We start from the raw sequence: 11,120 nt of genomic DNA on the forward strand, positions 1-11,120 counted from the left end.
ATTAATCCTAGGCTGCCCAGACTAGGCATGAAATATGAAATTTTATTTCTAGACCTTTAAGTTTATCAAAATGTAACACCAACAATATTGACTTAGAATTCTGAGGAAATACAGTCTAATTCATACTTTTTAGAATCATTTCACAATATCCGTGATTCACGTGATTTAATTAGTGATATAGATTATCTCTGCACCATTAAAAGCTACTGAGGGGCTTCCCTGGTGGCGCAGTGGTTGAGAGTCCACCTGCCGATGCAGGGGACACGGGTTTGTGCCCTGGTCCAGGAAGATCCCACATGCCGCAGAGCGGCTAGGCCCATAAGCCATGGCCGCTGAGCCAACATGTCCGGAGCCTGTGCTCCGCAACGAGAGAGGCCACGACAGTGAGAGGCCCACATAACGCAAAAAAAAAAAAAAAAAAAAAAAAAAAAAAAAAAAAAAGCTACTGAGAAGTTTCAGAGATTCATTACTCTGTGGCTTTAACTAATATGTCATATGTAATTATTTCAGAGTTTCTAAATGAACATGCACCATAGGTAATAATTCATTTTCTCTCTTTCTTAGCATTTTAATTCAAAAGATCAAATGTATCCAGATGGCAATTTCACTGATGTAAGTGTTGTGGAAATAGAAGCAAATGACAAAAAGCCTTTCCCAGAAGATCTAAAATCATTGGACCTATTCAAGAAGGAAAAAATTAATACTGAAGGACACAGCAGTGGTATTGGAGGGTCTTCATGCATGTCATCTTCTAGGCCAAGCATTTCTAGCAGTGATGAAAATGAATCTGCACAGAACACTTCGAGTACTGTCCAGTATTCCACTGTGGTACATAGTGGCTACAGACACCAGGTGCCATCGGTCCAAGTCTTCTCAAGATCCGAGTCCACCCAGCCCTTGTTAGATTCTGAAGAACGGCCAGAAGATCTACAGCTGGTAGATAATGTAGATGGCAGTGACAGCATTTTGCCCAGGCAACAGTATTTCAAACAGAACTGCAGTCAACATGAAACCAGTCCAGATATTTCGCATTTTGAAAGGTCAAAGCAAGTTTCATCAGTCAATGAAGGAGATTTTGTTAGACTTAAACAGCAACAGATTTCAGATCATATTTCACAGCCCTATGGATCTGGGCAGATGAAAATGTTTCAGGAAGTTCCTGCAGCAGATGCTTTTGGTCCAGGCATCGAAGGACAAGTAGAGAGATTTGAAACAGTTGGGATGGAGGCTACAATTGATGAAGGAATGCCTAAAAGTTACTTACCACAGACTGTAAGACGAGGTGGCTACATGCCTCAGTGACGGACTAACTCCTGTTACAACTTTGGAAGTACCTGTAAAGTAAAGCTAAAAGTATTTTATCTGTGATTTCAGATCTTCACTCACTGAAGATGATCATTTGCCCTTAAGGACAAGAAGGTACTGTCCTCCCATGTGGGCTGTTTCCATTCCAGAATATCTGGGATTTGACTTAAAGCACTACATAAACTGACTTCATCCTCCAAATAGCTGAATGACTTTGTGCTGTTTCAGGATGTTTGCACTGAAGAAAAACAAAGCTTGTCTGAAATTTATAAAGTGAAACTTTTGGTTTTGCTATCTAGAAAACAGAGGGTATTTAAATTAAAAGCAGTGGTAAACTTAGTGAGCACAGCTATACTGATTTTAACGAGAATAGTCATCAAATATCAAATCTTGGGGAGAATTAGCATAAAAATTGGGGGAGCAAGATCTAGACCCTCTACTTCAAGTGACAACATAATTTAAAAAGAGTCCAGATGGTACAACTAATATGAGCCCAGGTTTTGTTGTCTGACCAAAAAAAAAAAAAAATTGGGCTCATTTATAATCATACCAACATATAAAATATTAGTTCTCGTCCATTGGTAATGATGCTGCCAGTTACTGGAGAAAAGGAATTCTGGAGTTTTAACTTGGCAAACTAAAAATATTAATTTTTTAATATTAGACAGTTAAGTAAATTTTCAAACATTTGCTTTCTATCACTATTGACAACCTCCGAAGATCCATTTCACAAACTCAGCAGAGGGTCCAGATAAGAGCTAGGAATGAATGTGACGAACTATCTTAAACATTTAAAAAATCCTTTGCCATTTATAAAGGCTTAAATTGTTAACACTTTTCTGTACATGTATATAAACATTATTGACCCTTCTTGTTAAGACGTCAGAGAATTTGGTTGATGAGGCACTTTATACAGTATGTCTTCACCTTAAAATGTGTTTTGATTTAATATGCTTTGTTTTTTAAGTAGGCCAAGACTGAGTTTTTTCTTTCTTTCTAGTAGGTGTTTGAAGCAGACTAATAAGTTAGAAGACTTGGGCAATACTCACCAAAACAAACAAAGCACCACCCCAAAAATGTACATATTGATCTTAGGAAATCTCGCAGTTAGCAAATATCCTTATTGTAGAGGCACTTAATGAAGAGAGAGTATTTTAATGTCTGCCTGTTCTGAGGTAGGTGGAACTTAGTTCTACATGATGATTTAGGAATATTTTAAACCTTTTCCCACATGTTCTGTTCTTCAGGGGAAAAGTGAGTTGGGCTTCCAGAGTTTAGCACTAAACTCACTTTCGCATTTATGTTATTCCCTACCCACCACGTTTGACGAGGAGGCAGGGGCTAAAAACTAGGAGCTGAGTAAGTAAGAAGAAATTGTCATGTGGTTGACTACTGCTGTCAAGTAAGTTTGTGTTGTTTTTCTGTCATATTTAATTTACAGAAACCAAGCCAACTTAAAATAGTTTGTAGAGGTTACTGAAGAATAAAAGGCTGAGAAAAATTAGTACACATTTACAGTTGAGATGTAATTCGACTCATTACTGTCTCAATATTGTTCGCATTAGACTTGCTGTTATGCTTTATCCCTTGTATTCTTGCCTGATACTTTTCAGAGTTCTTTCTCATATATGGTCTTTGCGAGACAGAGCAGATGCTTTATTCTGATATATCCTGTTCTACTTTAGGCAAAACCAACATGAGATTGGTAGAATGTCAGAATCAGTAGTAGATGAGGAAAATTAGGCACAGACAGGTCAGGTTGGAACAGAGAGACCCCAAACTCACACACACTACACACTACAAGGTAATAAGCATTACCACCGTTTAAGTTGGTTATCAAAGGCTGGTCCAAATCAGGACAGGATTTATCTTGCTAAATGTCAACAAATTTATATCTATTACATTTTTCATTTCCTCAAAATAAGTAGTCATGTTGTTATAACCATGTTTAGCTCTAACCTTCCTCCTAACAAATAGCAGTGTTGTGGAGAACATTTTAGTGTGGAGATTGTACATGGGAGGTGGGCAGTTATAAAATGTGAACTCATGATCTCTGGGAATCAGAACAAATAGTTATTTAAGAAAGGACATCATATAAGCAAATTTGTATGTTGAAACTTGTGTAGAACATGGTGCAGTGAGTGAATGCCCCCCCAGCCACAAAAGCACTTTAGGCATATTAAATGGATATAGTTACTGTGCAAAAATTCATTCAGGAAATAAATATATTTATGTAATATACATCTTTGCCCCCAAAAAGAAAAGCAATCATGAAACTTAAGTACAAAATTACTTTCATAAGGCATGTCTTAGAATAATCTGTCTTGATATATGTAAATTATATTTTAGGTAGGCCCAGAAACAAATCCAGTTAATTTATGTGAAAATTAGACTATGTTTAAGATAGTGGATAAACTACTCATTAAATATATAGTATCCAAAAATTTGATGCAGTTGCCCTCTTGTAAGACTAAAAAAATAATAAGCATATGTTACATGTGTTGTTATTGTAATTTGATTGTTACTGGTGTCTTTGGTATCCTACCCTCATCCTTCATAAAGGCATGAGGCTAAATAACTGTTGGAAAACTATCAGACTTCAAACCCACTAAAATCTAAAAGTTTAATTCTTTTTTAACATGGATCATTCAGCACTAGGGAACATACCCAACATGTGACCAGAAGCAAGGGAAAAAGCAGAATCATTCACATGTTTTGTGTTCACATCTGTTCTGTGCCTAGTTGTTTGTTTAATTTCAACCTTTTTCTTTGATAAGAGATTTTTTTTTACACACGAAGTCATCCAAGACCCTAGCTTATTGTGAAGTTAAGGGTTAATGAAGTGGAAATATACTTTTAAAACATATATTTATGAAAAGTCAAATTTAAAGTGGAACATCTAAAATAGCACTATAAATAGAAATCAAATTTAAAAGATGTCTTTTTTCTACTCACGTAGTTTAGTTAAAATCATGACATAAATTTAGAAATAGAATAACTATATAGTAGAATTCCCTAAAATATTTCTGTTAACTGGCATGTACTGACCAACTATAAATTAAGTAGGAGAACTCTTCCTAGTCTATTCCGTTATATTCCACACCAACCTCCTCCTCTCTTTGGTGTTAGGAACAAATTTCTATACCATACATTTCTGTTTCAGTAGTTTTTTTGTTGAAATGGGTAAAGTGTCAAAATAATAAGCTACATAAAACTTAAAGTTCAATTGTTTAAAAATATTGGGATAGCTTTCTGTTGGAGGTCATGTTAGATTCTATTGCCCAGGTAAGATTACTTTAAAAATTTCTTTGCACTTTTGTAAATTAAAAGAATATGAAGCCATAAAATGGCAAGATATTTAGGTTTAAGAAATTTTAAACTAGCAAACTTACAGCCTAATTCTATAAACTGGTCCTTGGTAGCCGTTCCTTTTCAGATTATTTATAAACAGAATTTAGATGTATGTCAAAACAAAACTTTCCAAAGCTAAATGTAGTATCTTTTGGGTTAATCTATTTTTTTTCATTGTATATACTACTTGTATGTGTATTCCCACGATATTCTAATATACATTGCATTAAAAATAAAAAGGCAGCTCTGGATGAGCTCTTTTGTTACCTATTTCTAAATTTTTTAATAAGGCTTTTTGTAGTCAGTTCCTTAAAACGGGTTAAACTTCATTACACAGTTCTTTAAAGTTGATAGATCATGATGAAAATGAATTTAAGGCCAACGGTGATAGATGTTACAGACCTTTTATCCCTTAAACATAAGCTTTGAGAATGATAACTACATGCTTCAGATGCTGTTACATGAATATCAAAATGTGATGTGTCAGAAATAAAGGGATAGTTTAAAGGTGGATATTTGAAAATTCTTTAGTCTTAGTCTCTCTCTCTCTATATATATATATATTGAATAGTATACTCTAAAAATAAGTGTGCAATTTGCTAGTACTACAGTACAGTGAGTAGCATTAGGTATGTCTCCTATTTATACCCTATGTCCCATTTAATTGTAAGTGCAGTCCTTTTAAGTTCACTTGCTCTTCTACCCCGACCTAATCTAACTTCATATAGAAGGCTTGTCTAGAAAGACTATTGTATGTATTTTCACTTTTGCACAGTGAATTGCATGTGCAACTTGTAACCACAGCTATTGTTTTTATGTTGATATAACTCTAAATGTTCTCTTATATATCAGCTCGCATCCTTTAAGTAAATTTAATAAATTCTTAACTCAGTTTTTTTCTGGGTGTGGTCACTACCAGATGTCATTAAACATAATGTTTAAGGTAACAGGATTTATCATTACTGGTGTTGGGCCTTTGTGTAAACTAGGTGCTTTTTGAGGGTTCTGTGGCTTTTTAAATGCTCATTTAGCATAATGGATAGGGTTTAGAAGAAAATCAATACCCTATCTCGGCCTTAATAAATACAGACTTGGAGGTGGCAAATTCATTTACCATTTTTCTGGATTTACTGAGATGATTTCTGGAATCCCAGCATCTTACCTCCCAATGGATATTTTTTAACTGGGTTGCCAGGGGACCAACCAAGTACAGAGGTGCTGTGCCCACACTCTACTAGAGTCTTGTCACAGTGAGGCGCGAAGCGGGTTGACCCATAGCATCCCACTGCTGCCCCCTGAGGTTGCTGAGTAGTAGTGTATGAAAGTAACAGCTCCACCTGGAAGGAAATCCGAACTACTAGATTTGTGTCTTCACACTGTGCTTTTATCTTAAATATGCAGTAAATGAAAAATCCACAAACACACAAGTTAACTTCATCCCTTCACATATATACTAAAGGTTGTAGAAATAGCATCTTGGCTTTGGGCTATGTGTTTGTTTAAAGTCTTTGGCTGTGGCTCTTAGAGGCTCAGCCTGACTTCTTTGTGGTACCTCTTGTCTTACGCTAATTTATATTATGGATCCAATCCATCCTACTGCAAAAAGATTACAGAGTTCCCTCGGCATTCAGTTTCCCTAGCCCAGAGACACAGAAACAATTTTAACTTCTGGTTTAAACTTTTTTCTTTTTAAATTAATATAAAACATTCCTTCCATGCTTTCAAAATATAAACAAGAGGACAACAAACTGTGCTCTTACATAGATGTTTAAGTCTAGTTAAACATGCTCTGGTTACTTAATAGAGTACAGAAGAGGAGGAGAAAAAGAGACCTGAGGTGGAAAGAGAAGGAAGTGTGGAGAAGCAGAGGGAAGCAGGTAGTGAGTGACCCCAGGTCAACAGCCCATGCCCCCATTGCTGCTCCTTTAGGTTGGCTGCTGGCCAACCTAGAAAGACCTTCAAAAGGCTACTTGGTTCCTCAACAGCTTAAAACAGTTCTATCTACTCTGAGGGAGAAAAACCTACCTTTAAATTCAAAGTTCAAAATTTTTTAGATTATAGTTATTTTTTCCCAATTGCTAAAGGTTTCAAACATGGGAAGGCATAGCTTAGTTTTAGAAATCTCTGGACATTCAAAACCCAATTCTTTTACATTTATCCCTTGTGACTCTGGTTTTGTCGTTTTACATGTCAGAAAAGTATAACTAGAATTGTCTTTTCTCATTCTTGAACATTTTTTAAAAAACATTAAATGGTTTTTATTTATACATTTATGCATTTGTTGAAATTAGAATCCTTCCAGGATAATGTGGTGAGATACATAGTGGGAATCCTCACACACAAAAATAAAAGGGGAAAAAGAAGACAACTCAGATCAAGCATTTCTCGCTCCGGCTACCTCATCAGCTAGGGCTGTGGATGGTCCTTTTGATAGAGTGGCCAGATTAACCAAGCGGTCAAGTGATTTATTCCCCAGAGCACTGCTTCAAACACTGAATGAGATCCCACCCCTTGACTCAGTCCAGGCTTCCTTTGCTAGAAGAATCTTTTTTTTTTAGCATCTTTATTGGAGTATAATTGCTTTACATTGTTGCGTTAGTTTCTGCTTCCTAACAGTGAAATCAGCTATACGTATACAGATATCCCCATATCCCCTCCCCCTTGCGTCTCCCTCCCACCCTCCCTATCCCACCCCTCTAGGTGGTCACAAAGCACCGAGCTGATCTCCCTGTGCTATGCGGCTGCTTCCCACTAGCTATCTATTTTACATTTGGTAGTGTATATATGTCAGTGCCACTCTCTCTGCTAGAAGAATCTTAACGGTTAAAGATAAAACTCATAAGTACACACCTGGATCCTGTCCTTATAGGAAATTGTTTTCCCTACAGTTTTGGCTGAAGTCAGAAAAAGCCTGTTGACTAGTGGTAGCTTTTAAATGAATTAATGTCAACTTCTCTGGAACTGGTTCTGTACGCTTCCAGAAAGGGGATCATGGTTTTAAATGAATGGCCTGAAAGAGAATATTTAAGTAAAAAGGTACTCTAAGGCACTGAGATTCTGACCACAGAAAGAACTCTGCAGGAACATTTAAAGAATGAAATAGCAGGGACTCCCCTGGTGGCTCAGTGGATAAGACTCCACACTCCCTGGTCAGGGAAGCAGATCCCACATGCATGCCGCAACTAAGAGTTTGCGTGCCACAACTAAGGAGCCCAAGTGCTGCAACTAAGGAGCCTGGGACCCGCAACTAAGGATCCCGCCTGCCACAACAAAGGCCCACGTGCTGCAACTAAGGAGCCCGCTTGCCGCAACTAAGACCTGGTGCAACCAAATAATTAAAATGAAAGAAACCCCCCAAAAACAGGAATGAAAAGGCAGCCACTCTTCACTATAGGTCAAAGTCAGTGTGGATTTTGCCCAATGTTCAATCTAGACTTAGAAACACCTGAGTTACCAGCAGGCATCAGAGCCCAGGAAAGGACCTCTGAGAACATCTAAGTTCCACGTTCAGAACTGTGACTAGAAATTGTTGGCTGCTCACGTTGCTGCGGCGAGGGGCCCTTCCTTGCCCAAGACATTTCTGATCACCTACTGGGGGCCATGCTGGTGCAGGGTGTATACAGGTTAACAAATGGACACCATCTATGGAATGTTCACTTGGGGTCATTAAATCCTTGAAAAACTCTTAAGAGGTAGATACCAGAACCATTTAGACTCGTAGGCTCAGAAAAGTTGAACAACTCACTCAGGGTCTTATGGTTGACAGAGGGGAGAAGGGGCTCCAACTCCAGCCTGACTGCAAAGCCTATATTCTCTGCCATGTATACCAACTGTACCCAACCACTCTTAGCAAAACCCTGGATGGTGGGCATGCTGGAAGGCCAGCTCGTACAGGAATGCACTTCTGTTTCCCAGACGTTGCTAACTTCTTTCTGAGTTTCTGTCCCCCTCCTCGTCCTTTCCTCCCTACCCCAGGACCTCACGGTCACCCCCTCCCCGACGGACCACTTCAAAGCATCCTAACTGGGCCTTGAGCCCAGAGTACAGTTCCTTAATCAGGATCTCTCCCCTTATGCCCTCATCTGAGTTAGCTCTGAAGCCTGCCTTCCCTCCCCACAGCACATGCATTTATAGGAACACCTAAAAGAGAGGTAAAGATGTCACACTTTCCTGAGCAGAATGCATGCTGACACAACTCCTACAGTCTCATTATTTGGGGGCAGGGATGGGGGGGAACCTCTAACGGTGGGATCTGGCGACTGCAGCCGGTGACCAAAGGATCTGGGGGCAGGGCATCTTTCCTGAGTGCTCAGATCACCTGTCCCAGGTGGTTCTGCCACAGACTTCCCGGGTCTGCTGCCGACCGCAGGGACCCACTTCCAGCCTGTCCACCTCTGGGGCCTTCCCTTTAACATGGTTTCCAGCAGCTCCTGCCCATCTCCTGCTGCTCCACTAGGGGGTAGCATTGGCAGCATGAAGGGCCTGCGGAGGTCCTGCTACTCTGACCAAACTGCCAGCATTTGCTTTTCAGGCTCCATCTTCTTTCCTGGTCCTGCTGGGCCTCTCTTTCCAGCCTCATATAGCCCCCTCTCCAGGTACACACTCCCTCGTTTCCGGAATATACTGTGTTTCTTCCTACCTCCCAGCCCATGCATATGATTTCCTCTCCTAAAATGTTCTCCTGCCCCCAGTCTGTAGCTCAGCTGAAAAATTCTTACCTACTCACCAGTAATAGCCTCAAACAGATCCTCCTGGGTAAGACCTTCCATTCTCCTCCTCTTTCCTTCCCTGCAGAGTTAAGGGCCTTCTGTGTCCTGAGACCAGGCTAATGGCCAGTGTTTGTCTCTCTCTGACTTAGGAGCCGAACCCCCTGGAGGCAGGGCCCCTGTCTTATTCAACTCTGAGTCCCTGGCACCTAGCACAGTGTTTGGTATTTACAGGTGCTTCATAAATCTTGTTTATAGAAAGAGCTGGATGGATGAAGAGACAGAACAGACTTTTTAATTTGTTATTGAAACTTTTCTTTTTTTAATTTTTAGCATGTGTCTCAGATTTCATTTTACCCAGAGTTGCATAGTGCCATGGCAAGTTAGGAATCCGCCCTCTCTTCACCTCCAACATGAAAGCATCTCCTGATTGCCATCCCCAGCACACTTCCACCCCCACCAAGGGCAAAACGTTTTTAAAGCAACACATATACTTGGTGAGTCAAAAAACAAAAATTCAAGGACTTCCCTGGTGGCGCAGTGGTTAAGAATCTTCCTGCCAGTGCAGGGGACACGGGTTTGAGCCCTGGTTCGGGAAGATCCCACATGCCGCAGAGCAACTAATCCCGTGTGCTGCAACTACTGAGCCTGTGCTCTAGAGCCCACAAGCCACAACTACTGGGCCCGTGTGATGCAACTACTTAAGCCCGCATGCCTAGAGCCCATGCTCCACAACAAGAGAAGCCACTGCAGTGAGAAGCGCGTGCACCACAACGAAGAGTAGCCCTCCTGCTCACAGCAGCTGGAGAAAGCCTGTGTGCAGCAACGAAGACCCAACGCAGCGAAAAATAAATAAATAATTATTATTTTTTTTTAATTTCAAGAAAAAATTAAAGCCAGTATGGATCCTTACAAACTAGCTTATTCAATCTTATCATCCTGCAGACAAGGAAAATGATGAATGAGTGAACTTTCCAACACCTCAAGAGGAAAAAACTCAATCAGGAGGGTTCTAATAGAAAAAGAGGACAGCCCTGCCCTCAGAAGTCATTGTCTGGAAAAAAAGATGAAATAAACAGGCTTAGGATCAGGCGTATCCTTAAAAAAGAACACATCAGGGCTTCCCTGGTGGCACAGTGGTTGAGAGTCTGCCTGCCGATGCAGCGGACACGGGTTCGTGCCCTGGTCCGGGAAGATCCCACATGCCACAGAGCGGCTAGGCCCGTGAGCCATGGCCGCTGAGCCTGCGCGTCCGGAGCCTGTGCTCCGCAATGGGAGAGGCCACAACAGTGAGACGCCCGCGAACCATAAAAAAAAAAAAAAAAAGAACACATCAGAAAAGTCAAATAAATCCAAGCCATGCACCAGGCTCTGAGTTATCTCCAGACTAAACGATGAGACAGCCCCAAATGTAGAGTTATACCCCAATTTCTAATGAGAAGATCCTAAAGAAAAAAATGTGGACACCTTGAATGTTTAAATTTCAGAGATGTTGATTAAATAGTCAGATCTCTAACTACAGTCCATATTTTAAGTCAGACTATATAGAATATACGAATATAGACAATTGTTTTTTTCACTCATACCTTATGAAATAATTCTATCCAAATCTTTGTATGCTCTTGGACAGCAAGACCTTTCCTTGTCATCACAAGCTCCCCTTTTTGAATCATCAGCATCTTTCCAGAGCTCAGCCCATCTAGTTTGAGACACAGCATGATGAAGCTGCCAATGGAAACAGCATTCCAAGCCCTAAGT

At 40.0% G+C, this 11,120-nt stretch overlaps 1 protein-coding gene across 1 annotated transcript in view; it reads left to right on the forward strand.

Moving 5' to 3' along the window:
* Window positions 1-5,548, forward strand: part of IL6ST (interleukin 6 cytokine family signal transducer) — a 49,795-nt gene extending 44,247 nt beyond the window's left edge. The window contains exon 16 of the mRNA XM_060009476.1: window positions 565-5,548. Coding sequence (XP_059865459.1) covers window positions 565-1,302 — 738 coding nt within the window. The 3' untranslated portion in view covers window positions 1,303-5,548. The remainder of the gene's footprint in view (window positions 1-564) is intronic.
* Window positions 5,549-11,120: the final 5,572 nt, after the last annotated feature.

This window comes from Delphinus delphis, chromosome 3, assembly GCF_949987515.2.
Source record: "Delphinus delphis chromosome 3, mDelDel1.2, whole genome shotgun sequence".
Taxonomy (NCBI): Eukaryota; Metazoa; Chordata; class Mammalia; order Artiodactyla; family Delphinidae; genus Delphinus; species Delphinus delphis.